Source organism: Spinacia oleracea, chromosome 5, assembly GCF_020520425.1.
Source record: "Spinacia oleracea cultivar Varoflay chromosome 5, BTI_SOV_V1, whole genome shotgun sequence".
Taxonomy (NCBI): Eukaryota; Viridiplantae; Streptophyta; class Magnoliopsida; order Caryophyllales; family Amaranthaceae; genus Spinacia; species Spinacia oleracea.
The window spans coordinates 25,385,365-25,404,534 of NC_079491.1; the positions used below are offsets into that span (position 1 = coordinate 25,385,365).

The 19,170-nt window shown below is 36.9% G+C and overlaps 1 protein-coding gene across 1 annotated transcript; it reads left to right on the forward strand.

Moving 5' to 3' along the window:
• Positions 1-2,086: 2,086 nt before the first annotated feature.
• Positions 2,087-18,784, forward strand: LOC110790221 (regulatory-associated protein of TOR 1). Its single transcript, XM_021995009.2, has 23 exons — positions 2,087-2,954; positions 4,322-4,424; positions 7,542-7,624; positions 7,748-7,906; positions 7,990-8,106; positions 8,205-8,356; positions 8,670-8,824; positions 8,937-9,081; positions 11,227-11,305; positions 11,460-11,561; positions 12,017-12,100; positions 12,225-12,335; positions 12,459-12,812; positions 12,918-13,101; positions 13,520-14,122; positions 14,300-14,629; positions 14,751-14,874; positions 15,957-16,081; positions 16,208-16,353; positions 16,433-16,534; positions 16,792-16,877; positions 17,605-17,689; positions 17,794-18,784. The coding sequence occupies exons 1-23, from the start codon at positions 2,622-2,624 to the stop codon at positions 18,130-18,132; spliced, it is 4,101 nt and encodes a 1,366-aa protein (XP_021850701.1). The 5' UTR covers positions 2,087-2,621; the 3' UTR covers positions 18,133-18,784.
• The last annotated feature ends 386 nt before the right edge of the window (positions 18,785-19,170 follow it).

Consider the following 19,170-nt stretch of genomic DNA (forward strand, 5'->3'; position numbering starts at 1 on the left):
AAAGTGGAACCAGAACAAGCTTCAAAACTCTTGGAACGTATATACCTTGAGTATGAACAATGGGGGGAGTCTTGCCGGAAAGCTCGTACTCCTACTAATGATACAAGACGTTGTTTCATTTATATTATGCGCAGGAATTCCGTCGGTATGGCCCGACACTCGGTATGGCCCGATTTTATTATTATATATTTGGTGTATGGTTGGCTCCCATCACCTTTTCCCTTTGTGGATTATTCTTTTGGCTCGTTCGAAGCTTATTCTAATTAAATTGTGAGTCAAGAGTCGAGTCAAGAGTCGAGTCTTGTATTCATGATTGATTGTTTATTATTATATGGCTTTTGCATGTTGATTAGTACTTAGTGAGTGATGCATGTTTTAGTTTCATTCACTCTATGCTTGTAAGTACTCAGCTTTTGCTGACTACGTGCTTTGTGTGTTTTGGTCATGGCCTTTGCCTTAATGACCCTATGATGATCTATCATTTGCACTTGCATTGATGGGGAGCAGAATAAAATAGCAGGTTGGTAGATCGGAATCATGTGGCTTGGGATGATCGAGAGAGTTGCATGTTTTCGTATTTTGAACTATTTAATAATACTTTAATTATGTTTGAAATGTTTGAAATTATTTATGTTTTGGGTTTTGGGCCATTATGGTTCCAAATTGTAGGAGGCCTCAATATTTCATTAATTATGTTTTTAAAGGTTAGTTGACATTTAATTCCGCTGCGTAATTCTGGTAATAGCCTTAACCGTTATCACGGTGGCGATAATACTTTAGTAATTCCTTTATTTTAAGTTGGAAAATGGTTTTATAAAAGCAAGGAATTATTAGGGTGTTACAGTCGTGGCCCGTGATCATACTAGGGCAGTGTTGTTCGCATCCACGAGAAGAGTCAAAGCATGGTGGCCAATTGAGATAACAGAAGGGAAGGCCATACTTATGGCTATCAAGCTCGCAAAGAGGTACAGGTACGAAGATGTCATAGTTGAGTCAGATTGCCAAGTTATTATTAATCGTCTTGCAAAGGAGGTAGTTTTTCTTTCAAATTTTGATAATGTCCTTGAGGATGTAATTGTTTCAATTAGTAGTGATTTCAATTCCATATTTTGGTCTCATGTAAGAAGGGATGACAATTTTGTTGCTCATCACTTAGCTAGGCTAATGCCGTTTGGTGTTCAACAAGTGTAGGAGAATTTCTGTCCTACCGAAATCTCGCCCTATGTACTCTCAGACATTTTATCCCTAAATTAATGCATTAGCTCCGCTTTCCCCTCAAATAAAAAAATAAAAAAATCTAATGCAATGCATTCTTTTAATAGCATTTTAAGAGTTAATTGGGTTGATTAGGGATTGATGACGTCATTAAGGGCATGTTGGTTTGTGTGTGTGTGTGTGTGTGTTTATGTGTGTGAGAATTAGGGGTATTTGGTGAATTGAAACACGAGGGGTATTTGGTGAATTATGAAAACTGAAGGGCATCTCATGAAAAGCCGTTTAAAAAATGCATCAGCGAAAATTATAAACTCGCAAAAACTTCAAATACAAGGGCCCGTTCGGTATCACTGCTAGTTTTCAGGTTTTGGTGTTTTAGTTTTGTAAGTCATACGATTTGGATTGAATTATGAACTAAAAAATAATCATATCTATAGTATCATGTAGATTTTGAAAATTGGCAACAAAAATACGAAAATTATTTTTTTGTGGTTTCATATTTTGGTTTTTAATTTGTAAAAAACAAAAAACAGGAAACAAAAAACGATACTGAACATGCCGTTAGTTTTTTAGATGATATTTAATCACGTACTCGCTATTACAACTATTTCATACGCAGTACATATAACTGTTTTTTTCCCAGAGTTTTACGTATTATTTGTGTTTTATTAAAAAAAAAAAATTGAATATTATCAGGTTAATATCACATTTACTTTTTCAAACATTTTTGTTGTTTTAAAAAAAATGTGAAGATATATAATTATATATGAACTTTTGACATATTTTCCATTTTTCTCAGAAGTTTTTTTTATATTTTATTTTATTTTTTACCAAAAATGAAATAAAAAAGAAAGAAAATAACCCCTTTGAACCTTTTTTCACTTCACCAGCTCCCTGCAAACTTTCTCTCTCCTCCCTGTCCCTCTCTCTCTTTCGTTTGCAGTATTTCGCAAAATCCCCAACTTTGGGACGCCTCCCTTCTTCCCCATCATCTCACCCCTTTCACCTCGGCCGCCACTCTCTATCACTCTTTCTCGTCCCACTTTTTCACTCCGATTTCTAGGGTTTTCCGACGAACTGAAATCCCCACTTTCCCCCTAATTTCCCTAGGTTTTTCCGAGCTGGATTCTATCTCCTACCTTCAATTAATCTCTATGCGTCGCTGGTGTACTGGGTTCGTCGATTGAGCTCCACTCTACAGGAGAGAATCGATACATGAAATAGATAGATAGGTAGATAGATTGATTCCCCTTTTGATTATACTAATTTAGGGCATATTAGCACAAAATAGGAGCTGATTTTGGTTTAATTTTATCCCTTCTATTACATTTGGTGTAAATGGTTTTGAATTTATTATTGGGTAGGTAGAAAAGGGGGGAGGGTGGGTTTCTGGGTGTTTGATTTGGATGGCATTGGGTGATTTGATGGCCACAAGGTTTGCAGATTCTACAGTTGTGGTATCTAATAACTTGGATGAGTATTTGAACCGGGATGATGTCGAGTTGTATCGTGCTCGGGAGGTTCCGGATGATGCCAGTACGAGTGGCGGTGGTAATGTCTATGAAAATGCTATCACTGTGTTGTCTACTGCTGCAGGGAATACCTCTACTGCCACTAGTATGATGTATTTGCCGCAAACTATTGTGTTCTGTGAGCTTCGGCATGAGGCGTTCGAGGATTCTGTTCCTACTGGGCCTGCTGAAAGTGGGTTGGTTTCGAAATGGCGGCCTAGGGACCGAGTAAGTTTCCTATTTTGTTCATTGATTTGCTTTGTGACGAACTTATGGTGGTTGTTGGACTTTGCGGAAGTGGATTTTTGTATGAAAGTATGCACAATTTGTGCTTTCGCCAGTGTTATTTTTATTTTGAAGCGCTAGTATTTGGGTTTACTTTCAGTTTGGGCCAAAATTATGCTGATTTATCGTGTGATTCACGATGTGCTCTTAGTTGTGAATGGTGAAACTACTCGAGCTAAGATTACTTTCCATTGATTTGGCGGGGAAGCAATGCAGCACAATGCACTAGATTAGACTCGTAACATGGGATAATTCTTTGAATGCTGTACGAAATTGTGCACAAAAATGGTATTAAGTTTTGATGTAGCTTAGGTGACCGATTACTAGATAGACTGTTTGTCTTATCTAGACTGATAGTTTGTCAAATCATTAAGACACATTAATTGCCTTGGTATCTATAGCTTGTTGTATAGTAGGCGTGGTAAGACAACTTAAGATGTTGATAAGTTAGCCTAGAAAAAGCCTTGAAACATTCCAAGTATCAAGTATTAGGAGAACTCTGTGCTCCTGTTGTCTTCAGTTCGAATCAGCTTTGGATCTCACTCTATAACTGTTCTTTGTTTGCAAGATAATGTGACTAGTAGCTGATTCTCTTCCCTGTCTAGTAGTTTCCTACAATAGTTGGTTCCATGGGGTGGAAAGAGTTGTGTTCACTTTTAACTTATGACAAGACTTGAGAGATTGAGTGGAGATTGGAGAAGAGGTGTTCTGCTGGTGCTTGGGAGATGATATCTGCAGGAAAGAAGTAATTATTTAGGTTGTAAAGCTAAGGAGAAAGCTAGCCCTGTTTAGTTTTTGCATTATTTCATGTCATTTGCTTATTGAAGAAATAAAAGAAGAGGCAGGAGGAGGATACCTGCCCTTAACTTCTGACTTTGGTTTCATGGAACGAGGAGTTTCTCTTGTTCTCATTATACGTGTCGGTTCAAGTTGCTTAGGTCTTATGTCGTTCCTGAAACAATGAAATATAGTTTATGCACATAAAATATACGTTCTGTTAGTTAACTACTTTGAAATTTATGTAGTTAAGGCACAGCTGTTGAATGTTAACTTAAATATTACTGCTTTCATTTGTCTTCTGAAGTATAAGTCACCGAAGTTGTCTTGGAAAATGTTTCCTTAATGATTTATTTGAAGTATATAATTTGGGCATCTGATACTATCATTTTATTCTTTGCTGGTGACCCTGATTTTCTCCTAGCAATGAAATTAGGCCGTCTTTAATGATTAACACTTATGTTAAACTGCAATATTTTTCTCAGAGTTCCTCACTAGAGCCATCATCCCTAACACCAAATATATTTTTGCAGATGAAGACGGGAATGGTAGCTCTTGTTTTATGTTTAAATATCAGTTGTGATCCACCTGATGTTATTAAGATATCTCCTTGTGCGAGGTTGGAGTGCTGGATAGGTATGTCCAACTTTTTTTCGTGTTCATTTAACTGTGATAGACTGGCAGTTCAAGTCAACGAGTTCCCATTGTGGATAATGACGAAACTGTACAGTTGGAGACGGGTTGTTTCATTTACTTTCATTTTTTTAAGCCTACAGAACTGCACTCAATGCTTCTTTGCTGGAAAATGAACTTCTTGTTTCATATTCCGTAATCCGTATGATAATGTGAAAGATCCCCATAGGGTCAAGCAAGTGTTGTTACCAGAGAGCTTCTCATAATAACATGAAAAAGCTGGTGAACTCGTCCAAGTTCTGAGCTGAAAATGTTTTGGAGCAAGCTCGTTTAGCATGTGTATGGTCAATATTTTCTTGGTTATGATAAAGGAAATTCTTCTTCATCACTAAATTAGTATGTAGGTTATAATTGATATGTGGAGTTATTTTTAACTTAGGCCCTGTTCTCTTCACATTATCTTTGTGGACTAAAACTTTAGTAACTAAAATTTATTTTTACTGTCGGCACTAATTTATACTACGTCCATAGTATTTGTTAAAATCAAATTTATTGAATAAAACATACTTTTTACAGATTCAGTGTTATATTTGTTCTTTGAAGTTACAAATTTTTACTAAAGAAAATATACTTTTACCCATGAAATCTACTTTTACTTATTGAAACTTATTTATACTCCATACCAATTTAATTGCTACAGTTTGAGTTTAAACTTTGCGAACGTACAACTTTGACCATTAATATCTTTAAATACTACTATTGTTCTTGAAAGTTATTTACACTTTGGAATATGTGTCCAAACTCCAAAGTATGAAAACTATGACCGTAAATTCTCACTATTATATATGTTGAAACATTATCACGTGAGATCTTGTTAGATTTGTCTCGATATGTATTTCCAAAATATCAACTTTTTACAATTTTGTGGCTTACGGTATTTGATATATTAAGGTTAATTATTGTATTGGAGTCCGTGCAACTAGTGAGTGTAAAGAACTTTTCGGAACTGAGGTAGTATGTATTAGTGAAAATATATGAAATTGATATTGCGAAATGTACATAGAGGCTAATCTAACAATATTTACATTCTATCCCATGTTTATATAGTTGTAAAAAGAAGTATGATCAGGGTTAGTATATAAATAGTGAAAGGTTCAATTGTAGAGATTAAATTGGGACAAAGGGAGTATTGATAAAAAATGATTTTTTACCGAATATTATGTTTTAAGGTCAAGAGAACAGGGCTAAGTTGAAACAATCATGTTGGAAACAGCATAGTTTATGAGTATTATTTAATTGTTGGTCATTCCTAAATGTTAATAGTAGAAGGTATTCTATTGAAACAATTGATGTAGATAATAAATTAACGAAAGGATTCTTTGGAAGTTTTGAATGCTGTTAAGTTGCTCAAAAACCACCAAAATCCCATTTATCCCGCCGTTGGTGAAAGTCATGAAACTTTGGAAAAGCCACTTTACTGATATTTTGTTGTTTATGAAGGGGGAAATAAGTACCCATGGAAACTGAATGGGATTGTGACGTATGCTTTTTCTTGATTTGAAATTCTGCCTTTTGGACATCCCTAGTTGTGGAGAACAATGATGCTGTGGAAGTCAGTGTCTATTGTGGCACAGCCAGTGTAACATAATTCGCTATATAATTCACCTTTTCAATTCGCAGTTCGCCCAAAATGGGACAAATATAGGCGAAAACCGACCATAATTCGCTCTTTTCAGATCGCAATTCGCAGGGAGATTAGGGAATTATGTAACACTGGGCACTTAGATGATGAAACAGTGATGAAAAACTTGTGATATATTTCCTCTGATTTTTATTTTAATTTCCAACGTTTTGGCTTTTGCACTACTCACATACTCAACCTTGACTATCTTTAATGATTTATAGTCAAGGAAAAATATAGTCCCATGACATGTTTTTATTTTTTGACAAAATGTGGGTATTGTTAGATTTGTTTCAATATATACTTTCAAAATATAAGCTTTTTATAATTTTTTACTTATTGATAATTAGAAATATTAGTGATTAAAGTAATGCACTAGAAAGCGTGAAAATGGAATGTTGCAAGTTAATAAGTTGGAGGAAGTATATAACAATGCTTGGACAACATCAATGAGTACTATAGTCTCTTTTATTTTGGGCTGTAGTTCACCATATTTTGTCACTGTTCCCTTCATTGTCGTCAGTGTTCTTTTCCCCTTTTTTTGTATTTTAGGATGTCTGATGGGGGCATTTTTGGTGGTTAAGTTGTTTTTCTTGATGACTTCATTCCTTGAGTTGATTCTTTCATATTCTTTCTGATCTCTTCTTATTTTGTATGATATTGAACTGTATCGTTTGGAGGCTTCTATATCCTTTCTCTTGCCACTGCTTTGTTACCTGTTGGAACATTTATAGAGTAAATGGGTTTATGTGTTAAATGTGAAGTGTGTATTATACTAGGAGTTGTGGAGGTAGTATGATGTATATACTGAGAGTTTATTCCAAGCGGATATAACGGTTCAGAGTCGTTGCATTTAGACCTAATGCAACGGTTTTTTGAGCTAATGCAATGGTTGTTTGGGCTAATGCAACGGTTTTGGGCGTTGCATTAGCTCACCCGATCGGGCGAATTTCATGTTGCACGCGGGCCCGATCGGGCGAAGTCTCAAACGATCTTTTTTGAGCGGTTTTTTTGACAATTGCTTTGGATGTAACCGATGGATATTATTTCCAACGGTGACTCTTCATTAAGAACTCTATATATAGAGTACTTATGACACATTTATTTAATGATTAACATATCTATCATACTTGCATACATTTGAGAAACATCTTGCTAATCTTTTCTTAATTGTGAGACATTTGAGTGATAAACACAAATTCTTGTTGGATTGATTTTGTGAGAACACCCAAGATCAATTGATTCTGCATTGTATCTCAATAGTGTTGTCGTGAACCCGATTGTTCCTTTGTGGGTCGATAAAATACTATTAGGAAAACGTGTTATCTCGTGCCTTGAAGATTTTATCCGGTCTCCCCATAGTGATATTTCGAACATTACCTTCTCGTGTTGTTAGTATTGTATTTTTACTTATTGTAGCCTGTGCTCCATGGTGGCAGACCCGTTGGCCATGGCACCTACAAAGGCACTGGAAGCTATTGGAAAGGCCCTTAGTTTGCAATATGAAAGATGGCAACCCAAGGTGACTACTTTCTAACCGTTTTGTAACACAAACTTCTGTTATAATCATCATGGTGATATCCCCCTTGTCTGGCTGGTTTTTGATATGATTCTGCTCCATATTATTTTTTTGGGATCTTCTCAGGCTCGGTATAAGTACCAACTTGATCCGACTGTAGATGAAGTGAAGAGACTATGTAATACTTGTCGTAAATTTGCGAAAGCAGAGAGAGTTTTGTTTCACTACAATGGACATGGAGTGCCAAAACCAACGACGAATGGTGAAATCTGGCTCTTCAATAGGGTAAATTATCTCTTGAGTGGCTTACTTACCTTTAAGATTTTCCTCCTGGAGTTTACTGTTTTCTCATATTTGCACTTATGCAGAATTATACACAGTATATCCCCTTGCCAGTCACTGAGTTGGATTCCTGGCTAAAATCACCTTCAATCTATGTGTTTGATTGTTCTGCTGCTGGAAATATAGTCAATGCTTTCATAGAGGTACATACCTTTTTGCTAATGATTAAAATCCCCCTTTAACTTATGACCCTAAAGATAAAAGGTTGGTGGATGATATGGTTAGTTTTGATTTTTGACAGCTTATTGATGCTTCTACTTCCTCTGGTGCTGCGAAGGATTGCATTTTGCTTGCAGCATGTGAAGCACATGAGACCCTTCCTCAGAGCGCTGAGTTTCCTGCTGATATTTTCACTTCTTGCCTCACAACACCTATTCAGATGGCCTTGAGATGGTAATACTATAGTTTCTTTTGTGAGGCAGCTAATGTTTTAACTGAGTTCTGATTCAGCGGTTGAGCACATATGTCTCCACTTCATTAACTCGGTACTTCCAAACAAGTACTTTTTTTTTGCAATTGCTACAAAGCTGTTTGTTTCCCTCTGCTTTTTATATCTCCTTGCATCCTATTGGCAGCAATTATTGGGATTCTAAAGATGTCCCATTAGTGTTTCATGGTTCAATCATAATAGCATTCTTCTATACTTGTTTGTCATGTCAAGTATCTGTTGTTACTCATTTGTTTTGTATTTGAGTTTGTTTATCAGGTTCTGCAAACGCTCATTGCTTCGTGAATCTCTTGATCATTCACTTATAGACAAAATTCCCGGTCGTCCAAATGATCGTAAAACACTTCTAGGTGAACTTAATTGGATTTTTACAGCAGTGACAGACACAATTGCTTGGAATGTTCTCCCACATGGTAAAACTGTATTTTTTTTTAATTTTTTATGTGTGTCTGTGTTTGTTATTTTTAGGGTTAAAGTTCTCCTTGAACTTGGGGCTTAATTGTTGATATGTTTTTCATTTGTCAGATCTTTTTCAGAGGTTATTCAGACAAGATCTGTTAGTTGCCAGTCTGTTCCGCAACTTTTTACTGGCGGAGAGAATAATGCGTTCAGCTAACTGCTCTCCGATTTCGTATCCAATGTTGCCGCCAACTCATCAGCATCATATGTGGTGTGTATTTAAACTCGAGTGAACTTTTCAGCATCGGTTTATCTTGTGTGTGCGTCACTCTCTTTTTTCAGTAAGTTATGCATTGACTTTATATTTTGGTAGCAAGACTGCACGGGTTACCTTCTTAACAAAACATTAAGCAAAGCAATGTGAGATAGTTGATTTTGACGTTAATTAGCTTACGTTTTCCTTGACCGATTTTAGTTGCAACTCCATGCAACTTTAGCTGTTTTTCCAAATGGCACCATCTCTTCATAAAGGCATGGTATAAGGGTGGCATTTTTATCATTTTATTGTAGGATTTTTTCACTAATTTTGGTACCATTTCTTTTTCTGCAGGGCTATCTTATCTCTACCATTATAAAATAATTAACATCTCTTTATAAAAAATTATCAACCATACTACTCCACTTTGCTAAGCAGTCATCTCTGTGGGAATTGCAACCAGCAGTTCGGCACATACTCGTTTAGGATATGCAATTTACTGTATTTATCATCTGGAAGTATTTGATGTTCGTGCCATTGGAGGTGGTGGGAGTAGCCAAGGGGTGGCATTCCCATCTCCGAGGGGCTTGCCCTGCATCAAATCCTCGTCCAAGCAAGGGGGTAAGGAGTGTGAGTTGAGATGGTAAGCCTTGAGTTTAGGCCTAAGATCTCCAAGGAGTTCAGGACTCTTACCCAAAAAATGTTCATGTTATAAGAAAAGAGAGGGAAAACCGGAAAAGTGCTATAGTGAAATAGAATACTGATCTCCCTGACTTTGTTTGAAAAAGTTTATACAGATGATGCAGGGAATAAACGAGAGGATATCGATTTCTGTTTAAATTTAGCATTAGTGAGGTACATCGCATGGAATTAAAACACGGCCGTTCTTTTACGTAACGGCTGTTCTGTAACCCGTTTTGGATTTTCCGTTACGCAACGGTGCGACAAAAGTCACGTCTTTCTCCCCGCGTCGTCCGTTACTTGGTGACTCGCCGCGTTAGACATTTTTTTCACTGTTACACTGTTCTTTTACACAAATTGACTAAAATATTTTTTTAATTAGTTATGCAGTTTATGAAACATGATATTTTGAGTGCTTATTTGTTAACAAAATATAATACTCACTCATATTATGATAGATTTGGTTATATTATGTTGATATAATACTTTTTAGACTTAAAATATAATAACAAGGCTTAGACATGCTAATGTGATTTTTTTCAAAAAATTCACACCGCGTCAGCCGCGATCCGTTCTATTCACCCGTTACAAGCGGTTTCAGCGACTACGTGCCCGTTACCGCGAACGCGACCGCATCCGCGTTTTTTTTCTGTGGGTACATGGCTTGGCAGGAGGCTCAGAGTGCCACTTGTCCACCTGTGTATGGCTGATGTATGCAGCAGGTATAGAGGTATTCATGGAAATCAGGGCAAACTTCTAATCATGACAATTTCGTGTAGTTAGGTAGAGAGAGATTGACGAGGTTTTTTTTTTATGATTAGTTTTATATCTAGGCTGATAAATATGCAGAGGAAGAGGATATATAGAAATGTTGGATGAGGTATAACTGAAAGGTAGAAGGAAGTTACTTAAATGTTTCAATCACTTCTCTGGGAATACTAAAAACTTTAAACTTGAAGAGAGACAATTGCAAAGGAGTAAACAGAAGGAAAAATTATGTTTGGGGTTTCGCTGTACTCTCTTTATTTTCCCTTGTCTTTTATGCACTGTGATGCTGAGTCTTTCGGTGGATGCTAAATACCGATCTTGTCTTTTCTTTCTTACTCTGTTTTTTAGTTAGGTGTTGCACTTTCCTAAATTGACCTTTTTTTTTAAGTGTTACACTTTTATATATGGAATTTACTGCACTACTTAATTATATTTCTCTCCTCTCATGGTTCCCCAACTCCCATTGTATTGATCTTTCTCTCTTCCAAGGTCTCCACATACTCGCACCATATTTTCTTACAAGAAAATAATTCGCCTACTATCGACTTGTTACAATTAAGAATTTACCACTTCCCTCACTAACAAATTCAACTCAAACCTCATAAAACTATGTGAAGTTGAAATGGTACTTGGTGAGTAGTCAACCATGCTTGAGCTATTCTATTTCCCTACTTTAAGTTTGTTAATGTTTTCCTGCTAAATTGACTGTAGGGATGCGTGGGACATGGCTGCTGAAATCTGTCTTTCTCAACTTCCATCACTAGTTCATGATCCAACTGCGGAGTTCCAGGTGTGTTATTTTTATGTGTATTGTGCCATTTATCATGAATTTCTAACTTAAAGTTGGGATGAACAGTTTTTAGGATCGTTGATCCTGATTTACTGGAGGACTATGGGGATCATTTATGGTTATCATGTGTTAAAATTTGTTTTTCCTCTTTTAGCCTAGTCCTTTCTTCACGGAGCAGTTGACAGCATTTGAAGTATGGCTTGACCATGGATCTGAGCAAAAGAAGCCACCCGAGCAGTTGCCTATTGTTCTTCAGGTGTAGAAACATGCTATCCTCTCTCTCTCTCTCTCTCTCTCTCTCTCTCTCCCTTTCTTGTCTACCGGACTACCCGGAGGTTAACACCTTTTGATTAAGCTGAGCTCGGCTTTGACTTAATACTATGAAGTTTAATATAAAAATAAGGGATACAATTGTACAACATTCAGAGTTAAAAATCCCCTTTGACTTCAAGACCATGGAGTTTAATATGTAGATCTTTTGCTCAAATTATGGAAAAAAATTTGAAGTCTCTGGGATGTGCTGGACTGCTAGGGGTGTAGAGTGGATACTACTGTTTGTTTATGTTCTTGTTTTGTCAAAGTTAATTACGTTTCTTTTGTTCCGAACCTTATTGTAGTTTGGTTATTGTTCCATGCTGCAACCCTGTTTCATTTTCTGAATGTATGTTTTTGTTTGCATTTGGTTCTGACTATTCTCATTGTGTAATATAGGTCTTACTTAGTCAATGTCACCGTTTTCGGGCTCTGGTGCTTCTTGGGAGATTCCTTGATATGGGACCCTGGGCTGTTGACCTGGTATTCAAGACTGAACACTTTTTGCCTCTATATATTATTTTACTTTATTGTTTTTATTGGTACCTGTTGCACCTCTTTGTTCACAGCATGCTTGACATAAACAATGATTTTGTCCTACTTGTAGGCGTTGTCCGTTGGTATATTCCCATATGTTCTTAAGCTGTTGCAAACTACAACACCTGAACTGCGGCAAATTCTTGTTTTCATTTGGACAAAGATTCTTGCTCTTGATAAGGTAATTAGAAAGTGTCCGAACGTTTCTTTCAGTCCTCCCTCCCTTTAATTTCTCTCCTCTTCATACATTTGAAGGCCCTCCTGCATTAGATTTTTTCTAAAATGTCTTTTGTGGGATTGTCAGTCATGTCAGGTTGATCTAGTGAAGGATGGAGGTCATACATATTTTATTAGATTTCTTGACAGCTCTGAAGCGTATCCTGAGCAGCGAGCGATGGCTGCATTTGTTTTAGCGGTCATTGTAGATGGGCATAAACGAGGACAAGAAGCTTGTATCGAAGCTGGTTTACTTGATGTTTGCCTTAAGCACCTTCAAGCTTCAACTCCAAATGATGCTCAGTCTGAACCCTTATTTCTTCAGTGGCTTTGTCTCTGTCTAGGAAAGATGTGGGAGGACTTTACAGAGGCTCAGATAGTAGGTTTACAGGCAGGTGCTGCTGTGATATCAGCATCTCTACTGTCTGAGCCCCAACCTGAGGTTTGTCTATTTACAGTTTCTTACTTCATACGAAGTATCAATTAATGTGTTTTTTCGATGTTTTTTTTTCCATCTATCCAGATGAAATGATTTTCATTTTTTCAGGTTAGAGCCTCTGCTGTCTTTGCACTGGGAACTTTGCTTGGTATTGGATTTGACTCTTCAGGAGATATAGGGGATGAAGAGGTTGATGATGATGAAAGGATAAGAGCTGAAATTAGTATAATTAAAAGCCTTTTAAGTGTTGTTTCAGATGGAAGTCCTCTTGTCAGGGCTGAGGTTGCAGTAGGTAAGAGGTTCTCACTTTCTCATATTTGGTCATTTTGTGGACTAATGGCATGTTCCATGGAGTTTGGGTCTTTTGTTATGCATTGCACAAAAGATACTTCTAAAATGAACTAATGATTTTTGTTTTGAAGTTAACATTTAATCTGTTTTCTATATTTTTTTGGATAGCTATATTTTATGCCTTCTGAATTTATTGAATCCTTTGTTACGTGAGGTAAAAATTCATTAGCTAAATATGTGGCGTAGGAAGACAAAATTTTAGAATTTTACACTTAAGATTGATAACATGTTTTGATAGGATCCGGAGTTTTTAGTTTGATGAAGGCTTTGTTTACCTTGCCACATGTGCGCCCTCATATTTGTATGACTTTTTTAACTTGTAGATTTCTTTAACCATTTTTTTTCTGCTATTTGAACAGCTTTAGCTCGATTTGCTTTTGGCCATAACAGGCATCTCAAATCCGTAGCTGCCACTTATTGGAGATCCCAGCCAAGCTCTGGGCTCAGTACCCTGCATATTAGTGGTACAGGCAGCGGTTATAGTACTCCAAGCCATTATGTTCCTCCAGGAAGTATCATTACTTCTCAAATTGGTCCTCTGTTGAGAATTGGGGGTGACAGCAGTCCTATTGTTCGAGATGGGAGAGTCTCCACAAGCAGTCCACTGGCTACTGCGGGAATAATGCATGGATCTCCCCTTTCAGATGATTCGTCTCAACATTCTGATTCTGGTGCATCAGATGCTGCCGGCAATGGAATAATAAATCATGCTAGGCCTAGACCTCTTGACAATAGTCTTTATTTGGAATGTATATTTTCCATGTGTACATTAGCAAAGGACCCATCGCCTCGCATTGCAAGACTTGGACGGAGAGTTCTTTCTATTATTGGAATTGAACAGGTTGTTGCAAGACCCATAAGGCCCTCAACTAGCAGTGCTCGGTCAGGTGAACCTACCACCTCTGCTGGTGTGAGGCTTGCTGGACTAGCGCGGTCAGCATCATGGTTTGATATGAGTTCAGGTATGTCTCATATGATGTGCTAAGTAACAACAACCTGTTTCGTCTACTTACAAGTTACAACTGTAATTTGTAGTGGTTATTGGTTGTATCATAGGCTGTATACTCTAAAGCTACAATTCACTTGTTTCCTTGGATATTTTTATTTTAACTGGAGAAGATGTTTGGGTGGTTTGACAGGTCATCTTCCTTTGACATTTAGAACTCCACCTGTTAGCCCTCCTAGAGCGAGTTACTTGACAGGAATAAGAAGAGTTTCTTCATTGGAGTTTCGACCACACTTACTCAGCTCCCCAGATTCAGGATTAGCAGATCCACTGCTAGGTTATGGCGGATCTACTGCTAATACCGAGCGCAGTCTTCTTCCGCGATCAACCATATATAATTGGAGCTGTGGGCACTTCTCAAAACCTCTTCTCACAGCATCAGATGATAGTGATGAATTAATTGTAAAGAGGGAATCAAAGGAAAGATCCGCCTTGGACCTCATAGTGAAATGCCAGCATTATTGTAAGTTGATTTTGTTTTATGTTAGTCTTTCTCTCTATCTGAATTCCATCTACTTGTATTTCTTGACATGCTGATCCTGTGGTGTTCTCTTTTTATTGTTGTTTTTTAAATGGGTTTGCAGCTGTTAGCAAGCTAAATAATCAGATTGCAAGCTGGGATACCAGATTTGAGACTGGTACAAAAACTACCTTGCTACAACCTTTCTCTCCTGTTATGATCGCGGCAGATGAGAAGGAAAGGATTAGGTATGAAAATGAGCATTGATTTATATGTCTTGTGGAATCTTGAAGAAATAGAAAATATATCTGTGTTTATCTTGAAAATATGCAACATAAGCATCTTGGAGGTTATTTAGAATGTGAATTGTCAAAATGTCTGATGTAAAGCCAGGGGATTCTGAGCAGAATAGGTTGTAAATAGCTTTTGATTTCGTAATAACATTGGATAGTGTAGAGGTTTCTGTGAGTGAGTTTGTTATGGTATGCTTCTTACCTGCAAATCATCAAATGCCCTTCTAGCTGTTGGAATTTTGATATATTTTCTTTCTGGAAGATAATAGACAAATTATACAAGCTTTCGAGAGGCTTGTTTCTCTCCCAGATAACACCAACTGCAGACTGCAGAAGGGTTTTAACAGATGCCACTATTTTTATGCTTGCCCTTTGGCATTTTGCTTTTCTGCTATTGGCTTGTATATCACTTCGTATCTCTTAGGCCTTTGTTATTGCAGTTGACTTGGTGGCTTGCAAATGTTATGCCAGTGGGATTTTGGAAAAATGGTAAAAATTCCGGATGGGTTTGCATTTGTAAACAACGAAAAAAACGTTTAACATTGAAATAGAATCATGTTTTCCAGAAAAATCAGTTTGGTTAATTTTTCCCCTATTGTTATTTGAGTTTTTTTTTTTTGATGCAACTTGTTATTTTAGTTTGATACCAGATATTAGACATATCTACATTTTTTATTTGTACCCTATTTCTTACTATCTTACGTTCTTATCAGCTGCTTCCTCTGATAGTCTGGTCTCAACAGAGTATCGCTTTGACTTTTTACACTACTTATATACTAACTGGACCATCTATATCTTTAATTGTAATATCAGGGAGTATTTAAAAACAATAATTTTTTTTGATAATTTGAAAATATATTTTGAGATTAACCTAACAATTAAAATATTGGCTTTTGTCTTTATATGTTAGCAAATAAATGTGGTCAAATTTAATAGTGTAAAAAGTCGAAGCGACGTCTATTGTAAAACGGAGGAAGTATTATTTTCACTGTTTACTTTTTGTTTGCTTATAAACTGTCCTTTTGTTTTTCTCTCAGGGTTTGGAACTATGAGGAACCAGCCCTTTTGAATAGTTTTGACAATCATGAATATCCTGATAAAGGAATTTCTAAGCTCTGCCTTTTGAATGAACTTGATGATAGCTTGCTTCTTGTTGCTTCTGGTAAAGCTTCCTCATCTAGTGTTTCTTTTCCTCTCCACACTATGAAATGCTTACACATTAATTAATAGACTGACACCTCAATTATTAGAACCAAGGCTGAATTTAACTCATTTCATTCTGATGAAGGTGATGGAAATGTACGGATATGGAAAGACTACATGCAAAAAGGGAAACAGAAGCTTGTGACTGCCTTCTCCTCTTTGCCTGTTCATGGACCTACTACTCGAAATGTGAATGCTGTTGTAGATTGGCAACAACAATCTGGATACCTCGTAAGCACTTATTTTTATAGCCATCTGGATTTTAATAAATTGAAAACTATTCTAATTATGTTTATCCAACTTTCATTAGTTTGTGGCTGGGGATGTACCTTCAATCAAGGTTTGGGATCTTGACAAAGAACAGCTTGTGCATTCTATTCCTTCATCCCCTGATAGCAGCATATCAGCACTGGTATCTCCTTTATTTGCTACTGTTGCAAAAGCGTTTGTTACCTGTTGCATGAATATTGATGTTTTAGTCTCAGTCTTCATTTTTTCTTGAAATATTCAAGCAGAAAACTCTGCATAGATTGTTTCTTCAAAACTCTGTATGCTGGACTGCTATCAATTCATATGTTACTCTCACTGACTTTATGATTAGCTGCTTCTACATAGCTTTCTGTTCAGTTATTTTTATGTCTGGCTAACACTGTTTAATCGGGTTTGTAGGCTGCTTCTCAAGTTCATGGAGGCCAATTTGCTGCTGGGTTTGTTGATGGCTCTGTCAGACTCTTTGACATCAGAACACCTGAAATGTGAGCTGATTAGGGGTCTATTTTTGTCTGTTGTCGCTTATAAATTGTACTTTAAGTTGTCTAAGTTATATGAAATGTTAACTTGCCCTGTCCATACTTGTGCTTTTCATGGATTTTAATTGACTTGATTAATGCATCTGACAAGTCAATAATGTTGCTACTTCTTGAACACTTTAATCATACTACTTGTAGATTGCCTTGAAATTTTACTTGTATACAAATTATCACTGAATTATGTTTAGTTACTATGTCATGCCATTACTTACCTTTTGGAAATTGCATTTCGCAATACACGTTAAGAACTAAAAGAGCTGTCTGAATGACATGGCAGGGGTTATATAATAAGAAAATGAGTACGCTCAAGTCTAAGGTATTGGCTAGATCTAAGGGAAACTACTGGTGGAATTTTATCTTTTTATTGATTATTTCATCTATTTTGAAGCATTTCCATACAAACACAAGAATGATTGACAATGTCAAATTGAGAACTTGATTAGATGAAACATAGTAGTGAAAGGAAGCTAGATATATTTCTCAAGCATGGGAAATTGAGAAAAGCTGGAATCCTCATGTGGTTTTCTCATTCTTGATATTTTTTAGTTGTTTATGACCTCAGGTAGAATTGTTATGTGGGATTGGAATTGTCATCTATGTGACCTCTTCTCATGGCTAATAATCCTGGTAGCCTTCCTCGACTGTTTTCTAAATATTCTTATCCTCTCTTTAGGCTTGTTTGTGCTACACGCCCACATATTCAAAGAGTCGAAAGAGTTGTGGGAATCGGCTTTCAACCAGGGCTAGATGTGCCTAAGGTGAGTACTTGCCAAATGATTGCTTATATAGCAGCATTTAAACTTATATTCAAATTGCACAGTTCTGCCTAACCATGTGTTCTTTTCACTCTTTCTTTATCCAGATTGTTAGTGCATCTCAGGCTGGTGACATTCAGTTCCTAGATATTAGAAATCACAGCGATGCGTACCTCACAATTGATGCTCACAGGGGATCACTTACAGCCTTAGCTGTTCACCGGCATGCTCCAATCATAGCCAGTGGTTCTGCAAAGCAGCTTATTAAAGTCTTCAGTTTAGAAGGCGAACAACTAGGCACCATTCGCTACCATCCAACATTCATGGCTCAAAAGATTGGACCAGTTAGCTCTCTGACATTCCATCCTTATCAAGTACTGCTTGCTGCGGGTGCTGCAGATCCTTTTGTCACCTTATATGCTGATGACAATAATCCTGCACGATAAACCATGTGCAGTAGCCGAAGCCGAAGGCTATGGCTTTGTTAAGATTAAACATGGGTGATATGATTGAGATTTAAGTTGAAGTTGCAAATGGGTTTGTGTGTTATTTTCAGGAAGAAGATGGTCGGTGCTTCAGTTGTGTTACTATCATCTTATACCGAGTATAAAGGGAGTTGTGGAGGTTGGCGTATGGAGTTGGATTTTTCAGTTGCAAATTCATTAGCCCCCCTGTGTAAATTTCGAGCGAGATGGAAAAGAGTCCATTATTTCCAGGGAGGCTTTGGCTAATAAGCTTGCTATATAGGTAACGACGGTGTAAATATATAAATGCCTTTGTGTCTTTGTTGAAGGTTTGTTATTAAATGTGTTTTTAGTTTTTACAATTCCTGAAGAGGGAGGGGTTTTGTAATGGGTTTCCGTTGTTACAAATTTGTAGCATTTTACAAGCAAGCATTCATAGGGGGGACAGTGGAACTGGGGTGATTGACCCGAACGGTTCCAGTAGCTGAGGGAGTGGTGTTTATGCATATTTATGCTTGTATTTGCTGATTAACGAGTGAAAACTAGTCTTAGAGAGAGATGCTTCAACTCCCCAACATTTAAGATCTTGTACATAGAATTTCTTTAATTTGTCAATTCCCAAGTATTCAACTCTTGTCAGCGTCTATCTTTTCCGTCAATTCTGTTTCTTGTCTCTCTTTTTGGGGGATTACCTTATTCTCTGCGACTCTGATGAAATGGAGTGTGCAAATAGCACAAAAGGGCAATGCTCTTTGGAATTTGTATTCGGATTAAGTAATACGGGAAAGTTCAAAATTCAACCATTGATGAACACAAAATCATATGCTGTTTTTTTAAGAAAAAAGAATGAAATGAAATTCAATACTTCCCGAGAGCATCTTCGAGAGTACTTCCTCCGTACATTTTTAAGAGTTTCACTTTTAGGCCTATTTTATTAGGAGTTGTAAGTTTACATATCCCACTTCTTAATTATTATACGTACTTCATTCCTATTTTCCTACCCCACTTTCCATGTCTATT

Bases quoted from the DNA above. Each gene is read 5' to 3' on its own strand.
- LOC110790221 (XM_021995009.2), top strand. From the start codon at position 2,622: ATGGCATTGGGTGATTTGATGGCCACAAGGTTTGCAGATTCTACAGTT. The intron at 8,825-8,936 runs GTAAAACTGTAT...TTCATTTGTCAG, and splicing joins TTGGAATGTTCTCCCACATG to ATCTTTTTCAGAGGTTATTC. The intron at 12,336-12,458 runs GTAATTAGAAAG...TGGGATTGTCAG, and splicing joins AGATTCTTGCTCTTGATAAG to TCATGTCAGGTTGATCTAGT.